Source organism: Acomys russatus, chromosome 26 (assembly GCF_903995435.1).
Source record: "Acomys russatus chromosome 26, mAcoRus1.1, whole genome shotgun sequence".
NCBI lineage: Eukaryota > Metazoa > Chordata > Mammalia > Rodentia > Muridae > Acomys > Acomys russatus.
The window spans coordinates 35072464-35093589 of NC_067162.1; the positions used below are offsets into that span (position 1 = coordinate 35072464).

Genomic DNA, 21126 nt, shown 5'->3' on the forward strand with positions numbered 1-21126 from the left:
CCATAATTAAGCTATTCTGTTTGTATAAAAGCAGAAAACTGTGCACAGTTAAAAAAAAAAAAAAAAAATCCTGCAAATCACAACATCCAACAGTCTGAGGTCTGAGCCGAGGTGGAACAGGGGGCCCTGAGCTCTGTTTCCTGTCTCGGGCTTGATACAGGGAGCTGGAAAGGCTGGCCAGGGAGATGCAGGAGAAGAAGCTGCAGCAGGAACTGGAGAGGCAGAAGGAAGAGGACGAGCTGAAACGGAAGGTCAAAAAGCCCAAACAGGGCCCTGCGAAGGAGGAGCCGCCCCTTAAAAAGCCACAAGTAGCCACAAACAAACAGGTAACAGCCCTTTCATGTTCCTTACTGAGACGCAAACCAGCCCAGGGTCTCTGCCTTCCAGGAAACTGCCTAGCCATGTTTGAATACTGTCGTTTGAGTACTGCCTAGATGTGAAGGTGCTGAGTCATGCATTTGACATCCCACACACTCAGAAGGACAGTGGTCCCCACCTGTAGTTCACAGATGATGTCAGAGTCCCATCACCCTATCCTATAATGTATTATCATAGTCTTGGTCTTCCCTTTGACCCTGGATGGTGCTAAATAGGTTAGTATTAAAGACTTGCCTCAAGCGCCATCAGCAGGTTCTCCCCAGGGCCCATGACTTCTGTAGCCATGGGTTTTCGGCCATATTTACAGTACTGGGTATGAATTCTCTTCTGTGGAGCAGGCCTCAAATCCAATCAAGAGAACATTTGGTTACTCTCATAAACCGTCCTGTCACTATTGCTCCCGTGGGAACCGGTTAAGATCACTGATGTCTTTTCTTCCCTAGCCGTACCTTCTGACACCAAAAAGCTAACCAGTAAAGAGAGAATTTCCTGGCCAGCTCGAGTTTGATTTCTCTATGTCTAGTGACCTATTTAGGGGCCAGCCATGCGCATATCAGCCGAGCTTAGCATAAAACACATTTGACAATAACCTTAGCAAGACTTCTTGAGCCCCTCCTTGGTCCAGTGTAGTCAGCTGGTCCGAAAATGCTAGTTCGGGGAAAGGCAGCTGAGACCAGATAGATCCTCTGAAAGTGAAAGGAAGAGGTATCAGAGGGTGCCATATGATGGGAAGGATGCTTGAGAGCCACCCAGTTTTAAGACACAAAGTATCCTTCAACCCTGTGCCTCCCTAACCAGCGCTGCTGCGTTTCTCTTGTCCTTTCACACTTCAATTTGCCCAATGTTTCCCTACTCTGACTCTACTTGCCCAATCCCCATTCATGCTTCAGCCTTTCCTAGCCCTCAGCAGTCTCCGTCATACCCTCTGATCAAAATCTCCAACAGTCTCTTCACGTCGACACGACACAGCCACATGACAACGGTTGACTTGATTGGCTTCTTTGTGGGTTTTTTTTTTATACATTGCACCAACTTTTGAACTCCTCTCTTGGTGTCCCAACCCCACTTCCCCTGCCACAGTCTCCCCCCTCTCCTTCTCCCTTTCCCCCTCCCATCTCTCACTCTTCTTTTCCCTCCTGCCATCTGTCTCTTTCCTTTCTGGCCCTAACTCAGCTTGTTCTTGGTCATCACACAGGTTTTTCAGCCTTACACTCTTCTCTTCCCCCTTGGCCATTTTCTCCTACCTGTTATGTTCCCCAAAGCCTCCCATGTGAGAGCACTGTTGCCAGCTGATGGGCTCCTGGGAAATAACAAGTCATGAAGACACTTGCCTCATCCGTGGGTTAATCCACTGAAGAATTCATAGCTTCATGGACTTGGAGGAAGTAGATCACTAAGAGAGTGCCGTTGAAGGGTACAGCTTGTCTCTTTCTCTCTGCTCCCTGGATACCATAAGGGATAGCATAGTTTTCTTTATCATTTTTATCTTATCATTTTAAAAATTATTAGCATAAAATAAGTCGTGGTGTTATCTTCCTACCATCTCATTGAGCAGCTTCTAACGCTATAGTCCTATCTTCAGTACCGTCCTACGTGTTAGTTATTTATTATACACTCATACCCTTCTCTATTAATTTTCAGTTTTGTTAGAAGTTTTGCATCTTAGGAATGTAGACACAGCTCTCCGTTCATAGAGTGCTTGCCTGGCATGCATGAAGTCCTCGGCTCAACCCCCAGCACCGCATAAAAGGTGGGAAACACTTGTAATCCCAGCACTGGAGGTGGAGGAAGGAGGACTGGAAGCTCAAGTTCATCCTTTGCCATATTGCAAGGTCAAGGCCAGCCTGCTTACTTTACACCCTATCTCCAAAACCGTTTGTTATTTCCATTTTCTTTTCAAAGAGACATCTGTTGCCTTTGTGCCTCCTTTACACCATGTTTGTTTTCTGACTAGTTTTTCTTCCCACTTTTTCAAATTTTCTTCCTTTTTTGCCTTATTTTTTTTCTTCAATTTCTCCTCATAACTTTTTATGGTAGACAGAACTGTTATTCATTTTTACATTCTAATGCATGAAAAGGTTACGACCAAGCTCACAGGCATTGTTTTAGACATGCCCTTGCATTGTTAACATGCAGTGCTGGCATTGCTGGCCCCTTCTCAAGCTTCCTGACTCTGCTCTTATAGCTGTTTAACTCAGAAATTGTCTTTACAGTGTATTGTCTGATTTTCAAATGAATGGCTTCCTTAGTGGGATCTTTTCTCAACTTTCTGGCTCCATGGATCATGACCCATGATGCACTGATCCTTTGCATTTTCTGGGCTCTGGTGTGTAGCCTCCTGTGGAATGGTTTTTATAAATACCCCACATGTATGACTTTTCTTTCTGTGTCCAGTGTCTCAAGCTCATTACCCATGTTCCCAACTCCTTCCATACTTTTCATAATATTTTTCAGCCTCCATTCACTCTATGTTGAGTTTCTATAGTATCCAATTGAAAGTCCCTTCTCCCACTGGACATAGTGGCGCATGCCTGTAATCTCAGCACTTGGGAGGCAGAGGCAGGCAGATCTCTGAGAGTTCAAGAACAGCCTGGTCTACAAAGCAAGTCCAGGACAGCAAAGGCTACACAGAGAAACCTTGTCTTGAAAAACCAAAAGAGGGGCTAGAGAGATGGCTCAGAGGTTAAGAGCACTGACTGATCTTCCAAAGGTCATGATTCAATTCCCAGCAATCACATGTTGGCTCACAACCATCTATAACAAGGTCTGTATCCATAATAAATAAATAAATATTTAAAAAAAACTGAAGAAGAAGAAAGAAAGAACGAAAAAGGAAAAGAAAAGAAAGTCCCTCCTCTCAACCTGGTACCACCTTCCATACCACTCGCAGTGTCTCCAGCGTGGCTCTGCAGGCTGAGACCTCTTCTCACTTGAGCTGAAGTGGGCGCTGGAACTCTTACTTATAAGGCAGCTCTGACTAGTGCTTTCCTGTGGCCACCTTGCTGGGCTGTGTTCAGGATAAAGAAGTATAATAAGAGGCCCTCAGTCACTCAAGATTCCACGCCAGACGCAGGAAAGGCGGACACTGCTCTATATTGCAGACCATGATCATGAGATCGAACTGAATTTACTGTCCCCTAAGAGTACTCCCCAAAGTGATGGAACCACCTAAGGCTTTTATCTAAGCAAAAAGAAAAAAATCAGAGCCTACAAAATATATGTGAAAGCACAGTAAGAAAAAAGGGTGAGGGTTGGTTCCAGTATGCCAAATTCATTGAATAAATAAATATTTTTAAAGCCAAAGTGTAGCCAGATTCTAAACTCCCATTTGTCCCCAGAAATACAATAAAAAGATGTAGAGTAGTAATAACTTCATGCTAAGAGACCCTTGCTGCATGAGAGGCACTGTTGTAAATTTTTTATATACATGTACACACTCAGTCATTAACAGTCCTTCGATGTACCTATTACTGTCTCCAGTAAACAGAGAGAGGACTAAGTTGTCGGCAGGGTCATAAAGCTGTAATACTGATGGGTTTGAGCCATCCATTCCTCTCCCGGGGCACCTCAAAGCATGCACAGAGAACTGGGGTTTGCTGGCCTTTCCCTATTGGTCCTTCAGATCAGCCCCCCCTAGACAGGAGTATCTGTCAAAGTGACCAGGCACCTCTCTCAAAGTTCATGAGGCAGGGTTCATGAGGCATCTACAATGTCAAACCATGAAGCTGAGTTCCAGTGAAGCTCCCATCATACACACAAAGTTAAGTCCCAAACTTGCCATACCTAAAATGGTGCCTGAATCCTAGGTCACCTGGTGAGACAAGATGTCCCCTTGCTGTCCAGCATGTAGTTTTGTTTGTTTGTTTGTTTGTTTGTTTGTTTTAATAAGCTGTTTGATGCATAATCTATACGTTTTGCCTTCTAGATTCTCGCAGCTGCCAAGTTAGAAATGAAAATAGAATCAATAGAAAGGAAGATTTCGGTCAGAGAACACTCAACATTTGAAGAGTCCACCAAGAAAAAGAAAGCCCCAAATGACTACGCGTTTGGATTTCCTATTCCCCAGGAACAAGAAGACAGTGAAGGGGACTTCCTAAAGGATGCTGACAGGATACTGGCACAAAGGTTTAAAGTCTACGAGTTGTGTCTCAAGGATATCCAAAACATCCTCATGTACTGGGACCGCAAGCAAGGGGTCCAGCTGCCTCACGCAGGCATGGAGGAGCTGACCCACGATGCCGATGACCAGCGCCAGGCTCCGTCCGGTGGCGGCGGTGGGCGTAGGGGCCGCAAGGACCGGGAGAGGGAACGCTTGGAGAAGGAGAGGGCAGAGAAGGAGCGCCTGGAACGGGAGAAGGCTGAGAGGGAACGCCTGGAGAAGCTGCGGGCCCTGGAGGAGCGGAGCGACGGGGAAGGGGAAGGAGAGGAGGAGCACGAGGGGAAGAAGGATTTTGGGGTGCCCTTTATCAACATCCAGACTCCAGACTTTGAAGGCATAAGCTGGAAGCATGCCCTGGAGAGCGACAAGCTGCCCAAGGGAGATCAGGTACAACAGCTTCTGCGGGATACAGCAACAAGTAAGCCCTAGGGACCGTGCTAACTAACTACCATAAACATGTTTCTTTGTATTGAAAATCCCCGTCCCCATCCTTCCCTTTGTGTCTCTAGAGAACACTGAGGGCAGAGAAGGTTGCACAGCCCACCCTTGTTCATTCTGAGGTGGGTAGGGGTGGGGGGTGGTGTAGAGTTGGCTCACAATCTGCACAGAATATTAATGCAAACCCTTTTGTTTAGATCCTGGACATCCTAGGCCTGGGGTCGTCTGGACCACCCATCCCATCTCCTGCCTTGTTCTCCATCATCTCTTACCCAGTGAAGAGGCAGTCTTTGGTCGCCACTGAGATCCTGAAGCACTTTGTGTTTGTGATTCCACCAAATGATGAACTCTCTCTGTTGGACGAGAAAAAAGAATTAGAAGGAGACTCAGATCTCTTCCTCAACTCCATGGTAGCCAGGGTAAGCGATCGGTGGCTGGTTTTGAACTTGGCAGGGTTCACAGGACAGGACAGGATCCCTCCTGCTCTCTCCCACTAGTGCTCTTCCTTTTCCCAAATAGTGCTCCTTCTACCTTCGTGTGTGTGTGCGTGCGCGCGCGCGTGCGTGTATGGTGATTTACATACATATAATCTAGGTTCTGCTTATGAGAGAATGCATGAGGTATTTGTTTTTGTGGCTCTGGCTTTTTTTCACATAATGATTTACAATTCCATTCTTTTTCCTGCAGATGATATCATTTCACTCTTTTTTTTTAATAGCTAAATAAAACTCCAGTGTGTGTGTGTGTGTGTTATTTTCTTTTCCCATTCATCTGTTGCCAAAAATCCAGGATAACAACATAATTTGGCTGTTGTGACTAGTGCCACAATAAACATGGATAAGCAGTGTACCTGTGGTATGTTGACATAGGTTCCTTTGAGTATATTCCCTGAAGTGGTATAGCAGGACAGTGGGTTTTTAAGTTGCTTGGTTATTTGTTTGTTTTTGAGGAATCTCCATACTGATTTCCATAGTAACGCCAATCTTTTTCATTTCTAACAGCAGTGAAATTTTGATTTGCATTTCCCTGATGGCTAATGGTGTTGAGAGGTTTATTTTGTTGCTGTTGCTTCGTGTTTTTGTCTGTTTTGTGGGGAGCGTTGTTATTTCATATATCTACTGATCATTTATACTTTATCTTTTGAGAAGTAACTTTCATTTCATTTGCCTGTTGGAGTCTTTTTCCTCTCCTGCCTAGGCCTGTATCTTAAAGTGTTCTATCTTTTCCTCTCTCTGTTTCAGAGTTTCAGCTCTTACAATAAGGTTTTTGATCCATTTTGAATCCGTTTTGGTGAACAAGATGGATGTAATCTCATCCCCTTACATGTGGGTACCCAATTTTTTAGCCTTGTCTGGTGAAGACACTGTCTCTTCTCAATAGATGTTGTAACATACATTATATATTTAACAAATTTAGGTGACTGGAGCTGTATGATTTGCCTCTTCGTCCTCTATTCCATTCTAGCTGTCTCTGTGCCTGTTGCCACGCTCTCTGGGATGACCTGAAATCAATGCGGTGCTGCCCCTAGCAGTGCTCTTTGTCCTCAGGAATGTTTTGGCAGTTCGGGATCTTTGTGCTTCCATGTGAAACTTAGGTTTGTTTTTCTGTCATCAGAATTTGAAAGGGATTGCATGAAACCTGTAGATAGCTGTTGGTAGTGCAGCCATTTTTGCAACATTAGTTCTGCCCGTTTATGAGCATGAGAAGCCTTTCTATTGTCTTCTTCAATTTCCTCCTTGAACCAAAACTTGCGTATAACATTGGTATCCATGTGTATCAGTGTGTATAAACATGACTATGTGTGTGTGTCAGTTATTGATTGTGAATATAGGCTAGGAAACCAGAAGGAAGACCACTAGAGGGAAATGGCATTGAAGAAGGAGGAAGCGACACATGACACATGAGGCAGGAAAGGAGGTGATGGGAGAGGGGGCAACCAAAATGTACCAGGGTGGTCGGGGAGTAAGGGAAAGGAGGAGGGAGAGGACTCAACGAAAACAAATTTTGTTTGAAAATGCCACAATGAAACACAACAGTGTGAGTGCTGATTTTGAAAATCTGGCTCTTTTCAAAGGGTAGAGATGTACTCTAAAACTAGGGTAATCCAAAACAGCACCAGAGGATAACGATCATGGGTTAAGGGAACACACACCACCAGGGAAAAGTTAGATTGCTAAAGAAATTCCATAGGAAGATTGATATTTTGCATGAAGTAACATTTTCATCTCCTTGCCTAACAATACATGAACATAAATTTCAGTTGAACTAATTTTTAATTAACTAAATAAAATCATGCAAAACTATCAGTTATACATACAATTCCTAGAAGAAATCACCAAAAGAAACAGATTTGAGCAATAATATATAGACCATATGCATATTAAAAGTATACTCAAGGCCTTTTGTCCCAGGGGAGTGTGGTGGCCCAGCGTTTTAATCACTTCACATGCATTTCCCAGGAAGGAGGAAACGAAACCACCTGTCGGCCCTGACTCCCTCCCACTGAGGTTCTACTCCATGTCCAATATACAGGTACCCAGGAAAGCAGCATCTGGAGTGAGCAGCACTGGTGGGTGTGCCTCACCAGAGCAGAGCACCCAGTGGTGACTCTGCAAAGCAGGGGTGCGGGGGAGGTAGCGCTAGCAGCAGCAGTGGCTCCTGCACCAACCCCTTCTGAAAACTGGCCCAGTCAAAAAAGCAATTAAGCCATCTTTAACTTGTCATTTGAGGAGGAACTCTAGCTCTTTTGCAATTGACAAGGAAACTTTGTTCTTAGGCTGAAAATATAAAAGTGATGCTAGGATTCGAGCATTGTGATTAGACAAACATGGGAGGAACTTGACTAAAATATACTATAGAAATGCAGTCGCAAGATGATGGTCTGTAATATATAATCACTTAAGAGCTGTCTTCGTTACTTTTCTATTCCTATAAAGAGACACCATGACCAAGGCAGCTTATAAAAGAAAGTATTTAGTTGGGGGCTTGCTTACAGTTTCCGAGGAGGAGTCCATGACGCTCATGGCTGGGTGCATGGCAGCAGGCAGGCAGGCATGACACTGGAACAGTAGCTGAGAGCTTCCATTTTATCTGCAAGTTGGAGACAGAGAGAGAAGGACTGGTCCTCTTGTGGGTTGTTAAACCTTAAAACCCACCCCACCCTCCAGTGACACGCCTTCTCCAGCAAGGCCACACCTCCTAATCTTCTCCAAAACAGTTCCACTAGCTTGGGACCAAGCACTCAAATATACGAGGCCGTGGGGCGGGGGCCCATTCTCATTCAAACCACCACGGGAACACAACGGTCAGAATGCATGCCTGAGACACACAGGGAAGTGTCGGTGTGCATTGTGTGACAGTACAGAAGTGGTGTGCACATTTTTGCCACGACTGACTGGACCGCACTACTCTGCTCTGAGGAGACGTGAGCAAAGTGTCAGATTGATGAGGTCTAGACTCATTGGTGAGGTAAGCAGGCTATGCGTGTCTGCGAGGAATTTTCCAGATTGGGTTAATTGAGATGGAAAGACGAACTCTAAACGTGGGCGGGGCCGTTCTATTGCCTTGGAAATTCTCAACTGAATAAAAAGGAGAAAGCCAGCTGGATGTGAACATTTGTCTCTCTGCTTTCTGACTGTGAGTGCAGCGTGGCCAGCTACCTAGTACTCCTGCCAACCGTGACTTCCCCACCTGGGTAGACTCAAAATGGGAGCCAGAATCAACCCTTCCTCAAGTTGCTTTTCTCGGGTGTTCCATCACAGCAACACATAAGGGAATGCGGTCACCATCCAGAACTTGATGTAGGGTTACCACAAGTTAGCACTGTACTATGGCTCCAGCTTTTAAAGTCTTCTCATATTAAGAGATTAAAATGATCAGTAAATTAAAAATAAGAGGACAAAAGTAGATCAAGTGGCATGAAAAATGCGCTAGAAAAATGGGAACTACTTATTAAATATGGCCAATTAGATACAAGTGCCTATTTGTACTCCTTTCCAAAATAATAAGAGAGTCTTTTAAATCCGTTTTTAGTCCTAAGAACAAAGAGAAATAGAAAGGAAATGGTGGAGAGTGGAATATGCCAATAAAATATTAACCATCATGTGGCAGGTGGCCGGAGAAACTGGCCCAGGCAGTGCCAAGGAAGGTGAACGGCCGGCCAGCTGGCTATGATGAAACCTGCCGGGAGCCGCCATCTATTCCATATGCTCGCTGTCAGCGTCAAGATTGCTGTAGGGATCCTACTTCCTCCTCAGGGGACAGAGCACCCAGAGAGACACTGGTCTTGTCACTAATCCATGAAGCTGGCCCTACTGTTCCCCAGAGGCTGAGCCCTGCTGCTCCCCACCCAGATTTCAGACATGCTAATAGGCACCTCTGCCTTTGCTGTGTGCCGGAAGTATTTAAGCTTTTGTGCTCATTTTTAAATTAAGGTCCAAGAGGAACAGGCCTCTCCATCTAAGGGGAGCAAGCAGAAAACGAAAGAAAAATCCGAACAAGCTCGTGAGACTCAGAAGGAGAAACGGCGCTCAAACTTCAGCAGGAAAGGCCTCTCTGGGGGACCGTCAGGGACCACTGCTCCCATGTCTGACATAGACCAGAGCTTTGAAGGGGAACACTCCCAAGAGAAGTTCACCAGGTAGGCTTTGCAGCAGCTAGGGAGAGGGAGGACGAAGCCCGAAGTTGGCAGCATGGCTGTCACACCATCAGAGAGGTGCAAGACTGTCACGTGAGGCCTTATGGCCTGCCATGCCTAACCCCAGCCATACAGGCAGCTCTCCTAGTCTCTCCACTGGGAGCACGGTTACTATAAAAGCCTGTGTGGTCGTTTCAGGCTGAATCACTTCCGGTGGATTGTGCCTCCCAATGGAGAGGTGACCTTGAGAGTGCACTTCTCCTCCACTGAACTTGGCAACTTTGACCAAACGTTTAATTTCGAGCTCCTTGGGACACGCCGCCAGTACCAGCTCTACTGCCGTGGAGTCTGCACCTACCCATATATCTGCAAAGACCCGAAGTAAGTGTATTTCATTTTCAAAAACCAAAAAATATGGTTTTTTCAGTCCCTCTACCCCAAGGTACTTTGAACAAGGTAGATATTAATAAAACGTGGGGCCCAGTGGAAATGCTCAACAGATAAAGGCACTTGCTGCCAACACACACACATAATTAATTACTATTATACCAATAATAATAACAATACCACTGGACTTGGAACACATCCCAGACCTTCTTGTATCAGACCTTAAAATAAGGACAACATAGATGACGGATACTACAAAGTATTCCCAGGCTGAAACAGAATAAACATTAAATTAAAATAAAAGAGAAAAAACATGTCATCTTCTGGCAAGTGAGTCTGCATATTTAACTATTAAGCAGAGTCAAAACCCTTTTACTTTTACTCTGGGATTTGTCATCCTGTGAGATGAGCGTATGTGTGAACCTCCGTGGGTGGCTTTTCTCTGAGCCACTGAACACCACTGTGCAGTGTAGGTCTCACACACAAAGGCACCTGGGTGAGCAAGCTCACAAGGTGACTCCCCACTGGAGAGAGGGGCCTCTTCTGTAGCTTGTCCTTTTTTGTAATTCTTACCAAGAAAGTGAGAAGCTCATTAATATATCCACCAGAACTATTGTCATAGTTTGTCCTAGAGATTCTTGTGGATTTTTCTTATGTGGGTATTCTGGGGTAAGCTGTCCATCCAGCTCGGTGCCAGCTGACTTGTTCTCGAGTTCAAACCATGCCATCTTCTCTTAGAAAGCTGGGGATAAAGCTCCCACAGAGATCCCATCGACCAGGGGGTGTTCGGTTCATAGCACACACCATGTGACAGTGCTGAACCTCCATTTGCGTATATCTTCATTTTTACCTCTTCCTCCCCTGTGTTCAGAGTGGTGTTCCCTCAGAGGAAGAAAGAAATGAAGCTAACTGAAGTCGTCTTTAAGAAGTATGTGATGAGCCTGGAGAGATTTTACTTTGGGCCACTGCTTTGTGGAAAGCCAAGAGACAAGTAAGTGTTTATGTTACTTCAAAGCCAATTGCAGATTTCTGGGTTGAGTTCACAAATACTACAACTAGAGTTCTTATGTAAACATGGCTTTTCTTGACACTGCCCCGAGCTCCTAACCAGGAGAATTGGATTTTCCTGTCTCAAGTTTCTGCTTTGATACTCAAGTGACTCAGTTTCCACTCTCCCTAGTGGGAAAGCCTAGAAGGAGACCAGGCTTTGGAAATGTAGAATCAAGACTACACTTTGGGATAAATCAAGTCCAAGTTGATTAGAATATATCTCTAGAGTAGAATAATATGGCTTGGGTTCTCACAAGAGAGTTCTGTCCTCAAGATGACAAAAGCCATGAACATAGACAACATGACACGAAGATGAGCAGCATGGAGTCAGAAGAAAAAGGCAGAGGATGATGCCACAAAGAACTTCTCCATACACAAGAGGAGTCCACAATAGCCACCAGAAAGAGGGCCAGAGTTCTTAGAGGAAAGCAGAAGAAAGAATCAGCTATGTCAAATGTTACAAAGAAGGCAGGAAGATGAAAGGGCAGGCATCACTGGGCTCAACCACGTGGAGTTCAGGGTGGGATGGGGCCACTTAGCAACAGACCTTCTGGGAGATCTCTGGGAATTATGCCCAAGTTAAATGGGTTGAGGAGTCAATGAGAAGGAAGAGAATAGAGATAGGTGTGAAAATAACTCTTGGGAAAAATTTGGCCATGAGGAGGGACGATGGGAGAGTCAAGGATGGGGGAAAGATGGGAAGCCTGGTTGAATATTTATGTTCTTGTGCTATCTGCGTTCCAAGAGGAAGTAGGAAGAGAGAGAGTCAAGTCAGGCCCATCATCAGTAGCATAGCTCTCTGAGAATAGACAACTGGATGTGGGAAGCTGGCCTTTGCCAGGAGGAGGAAACACTATCTTATACCAGGATGAAGGAAGATGAGATAGCTTTGGGTGAAGATATAATTGCAGGTATTAGGTGTAACTTAAGGAACAAGTATGCTTATTTGCTCCACGACAATTTGAGGTCATTTTCCTGAGAGAAAGTGAAGGATGTTTAAGATGAGGTAGAGACAACATGAAGAGCATTTGTTTAGAGAGCTGAGCCCTTGTGTTCGGCCAGCTGGCTTTCTCCGTTTTACTCAGCACAGGACTTAGCAGGCAATGGAATCATGCTGCCCATATTTAGGGTTGGTCTTTCCATCTCAATTAACTAAATCTAGAAAGTCCCTCGCAGCTAGATACCATCAATCTGACGCTCAGCCTCTGTGAAGCTTAGTGGAGGCAAGAGAATCAGAAATGCAGAGTCATCTTTGGCTACACATGGGATTCAAAGCTGAACTACGTAAGGTCTCACCAATAGGAATACCCAGCCATGAGCTGAGCAAACGCAGTACCAGTAGACATGCCGATGATGAAAAGCCCGTGAGGCTTCAACCACCACCAAGAACTATAGGTGGTTAAGGAATGCTGAGAGTGGAAGAGAGTTTTCCCCAGGGAAGACCATATCAGTTGGTTATCCAATGCCAAATATGTGTGTATACATAGAGGCATGTAACAATAATCAATGAAAAAAGAGGTCATGAACTTGAGAGCAAAGAGGGGTATTATGGAAGGGTTTAGAGGTAGGTAGTACACGGAAAGGATGAATGTGGTAACTGTATTATAATATCGAATTTTTCTTTTAAAGGCTGAGCTGACTGAGAGCCTGACTCAGGCAATGGGGAGGAAAGGGGAGGCGAGTATGTTAAAGGAACAGGTGAAGACTACTAAGCAGACAAGCAGAATCGGGGTCCTAGATGAAGTTGATTATCATAATTTTAGTGGTACTATTTTTTTTAACTTATTCAAAATTTTTAATACACAGCCAAAGAATTGAGATGACAAAAGGACTTAGGTCCCCATCCAACCCCCACTTCCTGTGGTACATACAGTGTTTATTTTGTGCCTCCTTGGTGCTTGGTGGGGTTCCCCCACCCCCATTTTTTTTTTTTTTTTTTTTTTTACTCCTCTAGTTTATTTTCTGAGGAGCTGGACTAGAAAGTGAGATAAAGATGTTGATGACGGCCAAGACTTTTAAGACCTAGCCAAAGAGCTTAGGAGGGAGACTTCGAGAGGCCCCGGTTGATGGACGTGGCATACAAAAAAGTCCAGCCGTGGCAATCAGATAAATGATGGTTGTTCACAGAAGTGTGTGTGTGTGTGTGTGTGTGTGTGTGTGTGTGTGTGTGTGTGTGTGTGTGTGTTGGGAAGCACTGGGATTATTATGTTCCAAAACAAGACCCAATGCAAATTCCATTCACTTATTCATTCAAACTTTGCTGAGGCCTTGTCAGCAAAAATAATGGGCAGACAAAAGGTGTCCACCTCACGGGTTTGTGGAAACTACCTGGGTTAGAATCAAGAACTCTTTAGCATCTTGTGACAGTGATGGGTTAGATGTTGAGGTCACCTCCCCTTGTCCAGTTACTCACAAAGAGTTGCCTGACCCTGGTACTCTGATTGGACTCTGTCCTTCTCCCTCCTCCCACCCTCCGTCACAGCCTGCTCATGTATCTCTTAATTCCCTCAGCTTTCTTCAGTGGTTCCTTTTCTGTTCATTGCCATTAATAAAATGTCTTCCAACAGCCCCAGTGCTTACCTCTACAGATCCCTCCAAAGGCATTACGAAGCAGAAGCAAACTAGTCCAAGGCCAGATAAATTCATGTCAGAGCAGAACCAGGCTATGCGGGTGTTGTAGAAAAAGGTGAATGAGATCATCTCTAAGACAGATGTCAAATACCAGGTGACCCAAATGCTAATCTCTCAAGGGAATGCAAGGAGACATGGTCACTTTTCTCAGAGTTCTTTGCTAAGATCTAAGAACAGCTACAATTCGTAGGGCATTTAATATTTCCGCTAGTTCTAAGAGCTTCAAGTTTACAGCCTCCTTTTGATACCAGTCAACCTTAAGCAATGCCGTCACCCTGTCTTAGAGGTAAGAAGACCAAGGCTTCTTGGGTCAAGTCACAGTACAGTATTGTCAGAGGCAAGTGAGCAGCCACAGATGCCATGGTCTTAAGACAACATCCCACTGCCTCGGCACAGTCACGCTGCCCTCTCACTTTCCATTGCACCTCACAGGCTCCTTTGATACCTGAATTCTCACTCAGGCCTCACAATCGCATCCCCACTCCCATCCACCTCCAGGTACAAGTCATCCTTGTTCCCTGGCAACATGGAGACGCTGACAATAATGAACGACTCTCCAATGGTGGTAGAGGCATACTTCTGTTTTCAGAATGATGTGAAAGCAAACACCTACTTCCTAGAGCCCAACAACATGACTCTGAAACCAAACGAAAAGCAGGTACAATCAAAGAGGGAAAGTCTTCTGGGGGAGGCATCTTTGGGAAAGTCAAGACCTGTCATGTGCAGTGTTAAATGAGCTTTCCTTTGACTCTTCCGTCAGATACTAAATGTATGGGCCTACCCTACTGCAACTGGCGTCTTTGAAGACAGCATTGTCTGCTGCATCAAGGAGAACCCAGAGCCAGCCATCTTTAAGTTACACTGCCAAGGAATTCGCCCAGAAATTGATGTGGAGCCCAGGCAAATACATTTTGACCGACTTTTGCTTCATAGGTGAGTGCTCTAGATAACTCAGGCCAAGAGGGGGCCTTCAAGAACACCTGGCTCTCAGGTGGTCGACTGGCTTTTGAGGTTTGTTGTCTGTTTCTTGGGTTTGTTTGTGTACATGTCATTAGGAATTGAACTCCAACTCAGAGCCTCACACATGGTAGGCAAACAACTCTGTCACTCAGCTTCCATCCCCCCCCCCCCCCCAGCCCTTTCAGTTAAAACAAGAAGACTCAAAGATAGTCTGTTTACCCATATATTTCAATTTTTCATAAGCTCTGAATTTCTGTCTAATGTCAGTTTTCTTCATAATTCTTTTGAATTACTTGTAATGCAGGAATGGCCACCAAAATGGTAATAACACACTGCCACTCAGGGCTGGATCACCAAATCAGACTGCTCACAAATAGGCAGCATCAAGCTGTCCCAGCCAGCTTGCTACAAGCTAGAGTCATTTAGGAATAAGGAACCTCTATTGAGAAAACGCCTATATCTCATTGGCCCACAGACAAGTCTACGGGGCATTTCTCTCGATCAATGACTGATGTGGGGGTGCCCAGCTCACTATGGGCACTGCCACCCTGGGCAGGTGGTCCTGGGTTCTGTGAGAAAAAAGCCTGAGGAAGCCATGAGGAGCAAATGAGTAAGCAGCACTCCCCCATAGTCTTCCACCTCAGTTCTTTCCTCCAGGTCCCTGCCCTGACTTCTCTCAAGGGAGTTATAAGATGGAATAACACCTCTCACCTCCAGGTTGTTTTGGGTAATTGTGTCTATATCACAGAAACAGAAAACAAACTAAAACAGATACTTATTTCAAAGATGAAGACAAAACAGAGAAAGAAAGGTTTCCAGGGCATCTTTTATGATCCCTCACTTCCCTCACTCTGGAGCAGAGGCAGGTGGGTCTCTGAGTTAGAGGCCAGCCTGGTCTACAGAGAGAATTACAGAACAAGTCAGTCAGGTTTACACAGAGAAACCCTGCCTACGTTTACTTATACAAAGAGTCCTAAATTAGGGACATTGTCAACATTCCAAATATGAGGGTGATTTTCTGACTGATATCAGATTTACAGGAAGATTGCACCAAGTCACCTGCCCTCATTCATTCCTCAGAATCGTCTCTGAGAACTGGCAGGAAAGTGGATCACAAGACAGATCCAGGATCTTTAACCCATTCCTCATAGTAGCATAACTAAAAGCCATTAAAAGAAATAATACAGTATATTGAAGAATGGCTTGATTAAATTAGAAATACAGGAAAAGAGAGCAGAAAAAAAAAAAAAGAAGGAATGAAAACACGAACAGGACATGTTTTAAGATGTTAAGAAGGGAAAATATAAGTAGCCGGGCAAGGTGGCACACACTTTTAATCCCAGCACTTGGGAGGCAGAGCCAGGCAGATCACTATGAGTTCGAGGCCAGCCTGGTCTACAGAATGAGTCTAGGACAGCTAAGATAACACAGAGAACCCCTATCTCAAAAAACTAACAAATTAAAATTAAAAGGGGGGAAATATAATCACCAAAATACATGTGTCTACTAGCTGAGCTCTGAGGCACACAAATTAGTACTAAGACAATGAATATTATAAGGCTGTGGCTATGGTTGGAAATATATTAATACCCTTTCCTGAAAGACTAAGAGAATAATGAGTCAAAAACTCAAGATGGACAGTCTGAACACAACTATTAACTGCTTTAATATAATTAAATGTATTTTATTCTAATTTTATTGAGAATTTCATATGTGTATATAATGGGGTTTTTTTGGTTTGGTTTGGTTTTGGTTTTTTGAGACAGGGTTTCTCTGTGAAGCCTTGGCTGTCCTGGACTTGCTCTGTAGACCAGGCTGGCCTCAAACTCACAAGATCTGCCTGCCTCTGCCTCCCGAGTGCTGGGATTAAAGGCGTGCGCCACCACGCCTGGCTATATAATGTATTTTTAACAAACCCACACCCCTGTTTTCTCCACTCCAATTTGTCCCCATCTTTACCACCACTTCTTCCTCCCAAACTTCAAGTGCTCTGGGCATAGACCTACTGAGTCCACTTAGTGCTGGCCATCCGTGCACGGGTGTAGCCTTTCAACAACTGCATTCCTGAAGAACACGGACTTTATCTTTCCCAGAAGCCATCAGTTGACAAAAGGTCCTAGGTAAGGGTGGGGCTTGATATGGCCCCTCCCCATCCTTGCTGGGATCTTGACTGGCTTAATCTTGCGCAGCAATTATGCATATAGCCACGGCACCTAAGAGCTCATGTGTGCTTAGCACTGTTGCATCTAGCCAGTACTGGACTGATAGCCACTGTGTCGTCTTCTTCTAATCTCTCTACCCACATCTTCTGAGATTAGCCCTCAGCCTTGTAGGGAACAGTGTGGTAGAGATGTCACACTTATAGATGAGCAGCCTACAGTCTTTTACTCTCTGAATGATGACCAATTGTGGATCTCTGTATTAATTTCTATCTGCTGCAAAAAGAAACTTCTCTGACATAGGCTAAGAGACGCAGTCATCTGTAGGAATAGGGATAAGAACATAAGAGACAGTTTGCTATGTCAACTTACCAGGGGAAAAAAATGTATTAGACTCTCCTCCAAGGCCTATCCAAGGCCTTTCTAAGACCTATCCAGCCCAAGGGTGTTGTCCAGTTCTTAGTTGATTCTGTGGGTTTTCTTGTGGTGTCCTTGACCCACCCTACCCTACCCCCCACCCCCGATCCTACAATCCTTCCTCCCCATCTTCCACAGGGTTCCCTGAGCACCGCCTAATGTTTGGCTCTGGGTCTCTGCATCTGCTCCCATCAGTTGCTGGATGAAGCCTCTCTGAAGATGATTGTGCTAGATAATTCCTATCTATGAGGATAGCAGAAATCATCTCATTTAGCTTGGGGGGAGCAGTTATGTTTAGTTTAGTTCTATCATAAGTCTCTTGGCTATCCAGCCTCTAGTTCCTGGCCCTCCAGGCAGTGCCAAGGGTAGGATCCCTCTCATGACCTGAGTCTCAAGCTGGACCAGACATTGGGTAGCCATTCTCACAATTTCTGTGCCACAGTGAACCTGCAGCACATCTTGCTGGCAGGACAAATTGTAGTTCTAAGGTTTTGTGGCTGGGTTAGTGTCCCAATCCCTCCACCGGAAGTTCTGACTGGTTACAGGAGATGGCCAGTTCCATCTCCATGTTCCCCTATACTAGGAATCTTAGCTGGGGTCACCCTCATAGATTCCTGGGAGTTTCCACTGCACTATGTGTCCAGTTGGTCCCTGAGATGCCTCCCAGTTTCAGTTGTCTCTCCCAGTACTCTCTCCCTCCATCCTCCTGTTCCTCCCCCCAGTCCACCCACAATATCTATTCTATTTCCCCTTCCTAGGGAGATGCATGCACCCCTTCTTGAGAGCCCCCCCTTATTACTTAGCCTCTCTGGGTCTGTTCAGAACTGTAATATCTTCTTGGTGGGTTTTTTTTTCTTTAATGAGTATCTCGTGATCTTCCTTATCTTTGATTTGAAGTCTGTTTTGTCAGATATCAGAATAGTTATGCCTGCTTGTTTCTCAGTTTCCATTTCTTAGAATACCTTTTTCTATTCTTTAATTGTAAGGCCGTGTCTTTTTCTTGTGAGGTCTGTTTCTTGGAAGCAGCAAAGATATGGATACTGTTTTCTAATCTAATCTGCTGGTCTCTGTCTTTTCATTTGGAAATTGAGATCGCTAATATTAAGAGTTATTATTGAAAGAGAAATACAGGAGATGGGGAAATAGAAGGACCCAGAGGGCCCTAGAAACCTACAAGAAGAACATCATGATGGGTGGATCGGGGCCCAGGGGGATCTGCTCAAACTACTGCACTAACCAAGGACAATACAAGTAGTAAACATCGAATCCCTACTCTGATCTAACCAATGAACAGGACATTCTCCTCAGTTATGTAGAGAGCGGGGACTGACTCTGACATGAACGCTGGTGCCCCACATTTGACCACCTTCCCTTTGTGGAGAGGCCTGATGGCACTCAAAGAAAGAATAAGCAGGCTACTAAGATGAGACTTGATAGCCTATAACCATATAGTGGGGGAGGAGGTCCCCCTCGGTCTTAGGCCTAGGGGAGGGGAATAGGGTGAAAGCGGGAGGGAGGGAGGAATGGGAAGATACAAGTGTTGGGATAACAATTTAGCTGTAATCTGAATAAATTAATTAAATAAAAAGAGTTATTATTGAACTATGTGTATTTCTGGGTTTTTAACTTTGTTCTTTTCTTTAGACTTCTTTTGATTAGCTGGCTTAGAATCATGTGTTTATAACATGTGATGTCTTGAGTGTATTTATTTTTCTCCTCAGACTAAAAGTTTCCTTCCAGCATTCTCTTTACAGTTGTTTGAGTGCCTATCCACTATAAAATGCATATTTATTTTAATCACACAAAAAACATATGGTGCCAAGCCATAAAAAAAGGCTCATTAAATTTCAACTTAATGAAATCATCTAGAGTGTATTTTCTAACCATAGCATAATTAAATTGCAGACAGCTTTCTCGTTGTTGGAGAAAGGAGATTTAAATGTATCTGCTGGGCCAGCAAGATGGCACAACAGATGAAGGCACTTACCACCAAGCTAACACTCTGGGTTTGATCCCAAGGTCCCATGTAGTAGAAAGAAAGAACAGACTCCCACAAGTTATCCTATGACTACCACAAGTGAACCATTGCACATATGCATGCGCGCACATGCGCACACATGCATGCACCTTTTTACGTGTATCTTCTTGTTGAAGTGTTATTAGAGGTATCAGGAACAAACTCCTGGTTTTTAGTATACAGATATGTATAGAAACATAAACAGATTCCCTAGCTCTGTCATCTAGGAGGGCTTGGAAACAGTGGTACACCAGTAGCAACAAGAACCCCAACATCAAGATCTTGGCATCTAAATATCATCCTCCAGTCAATGGCAAGGATCCTTGGCAAAATGATTTTTCTGGACCTGAAGCAGGTGAAGTAGAGGGAGGAAGCTCCAGATGATCTGGAAACATTTTTGTTGCACCGTAAAGAACTTAAAGAATTGTGGGCACATAACAGGACATATGAGCCAACTATGTCCTGGGACACTTTGAAGGTCAAAATAAAATAACGCTATAATATAATGGTCTATCACAATGGTTCTCAATTTTCCTAATGCTTTAATACAGTTGTGGTGACCCTCAACCACAAAATTATGTTTTTTGCTACCTCATAACTATAACTTTGCTACTGTTATGAGTCGTAATGTAAACATCTGTGTTTCCCTGAGAAAGGAGCATTTGACCCCAAAAGTGGTCATGATCCACAGGCTGAGAACCACTGATGTTCAACATATTGAATGAGCATAATAACTCAACAGGCATAAATAGATGAATAAATAGATGAGAGAATGAAATGACTTTCTTAATAACAAAATACCGACTAAGTATAGAAAGACTGATGGTTTAGAAAATGTTGGATGGATGATAAAACTAGTGTGTGACTGTTTGGCTAAGAACAGGGCATTTATCCAGGTGTGGTGGGTGATACAGCCTGTAGTCCTGGTAATTGATAAGTGGAGGCAAAAAGATCAGGAGTTCAAGGTCATCCTCAACTAAATAGTGAATTCAAGGATAACCTGGGAAAATTTAAGGTCCTGTATCAATACAATAAACAAGGTATATTCTCAAAGTACCTCCTCAGAAAGTGTTAATTAAAAAGGAAAAAAAAATACATGGTGGAAAGTTCAGGTGAGCCTTACCTTAACCAAGGCATCAAACTACAATCAGAACAAACAGCGCTAAGGGATCTCCTGACCCAGTATAGTAAAAAGGACGCAGCTCACAACTCATTTCCCTCCAAAAGATATTAGCACCAGAAGCATTAGACCACCCAACTCATGCATGAGCCAACAAATAAACTGACCTGTGCTCCCCAAAATGTCAGAGCCAAGATACCTAAGGGAAGGTAGAAGATGTTTTCCAAAGAGGCATGACAATTACATGCCATACATGACTGTGGGCTGGTTCCTTGGCTGGGAAAAATAAAGAGGGGCTGGCAAGCAATCCAACAAAGATGGAAATTGACCGTGGACTACAGTCCAAATAACAGTCCTTATGATGGCGGAAACCCTTGGCTTGTGAGTGTTCTCATTCTTAGAAAATGTGTGTGGTTTGAAGGTACAGTTAGCTGCAGTTTCATTTCAAATGGTTCTAAGAGTTATAAGGAAGAGAGAATGTGTGGCTACAAGGAAGGCGAAATCAACTGGATAAAGAGGGATTCTCACAATTTTTCTCTAAATTTTAAATGGCGTTAATTTGAGATCATTTGAGAGAGTGAGCTCGTTCATGGGGGAAAAAAAATTAAGATCATGGAAAGTTGCCCATCCCTTATGAGCTAAGCAGCTTAAGTAAAACAAGGCAAAGAAAGTTAAGGAATGTTTACACAACAACCCTCAAAAGAGAAAGTGTGGGGCCAAGAGTGACAGTACATATCTTTAACCCCTGCAGAGACAAAGGCAAGTGGATCTCTG

General features: G+C 44.2%; 1 protein-coding gene across 1 annotated transcript in view; it reads left to right on the forward strand.

Moving 5' to 3' along the window:
- Nucleotides 1–21126, forward strand: part of Hydin (HYDIN axonemal central pair apparatus protein) — a 306967-nt gene that overhangs the window by 221399 nt on the left and 64442 nt on the right. Inside the window, exons 44-51 of the mRNA XM_051168753.1 lie at nucleotides 161–326; nucleotides 4304–4924; nucleotides 5173–5394; nucleotides 9409–9614; nucleotides 9810–9992; nucleotides 10870–10989; nucleotides 14178–14337; nucleotides 14440–14612. Coding sequence (XP_051024710.1) covers nucleotides 161–326; nucleotides 4304–4924; nucleotides 5173–5394; nucleotides 9409–9614; nucleotides 9810–9992; nucleotides 10870–10989; nucleotides 14178–14337; nucleotides 14440–14612 — 1851 coding nt within the window. The remainder of the gene's footprint in view (nucleotides 1–160; nucleotides 327–4303; nucleotides 4925–5172; nucleotides 5395–9408; nucleotides 9615–9809; nucleotides 9993–10869; nucleotides 10990–14177; nucleotides 14338–14439; nucleotides 14613–21126) is intronic.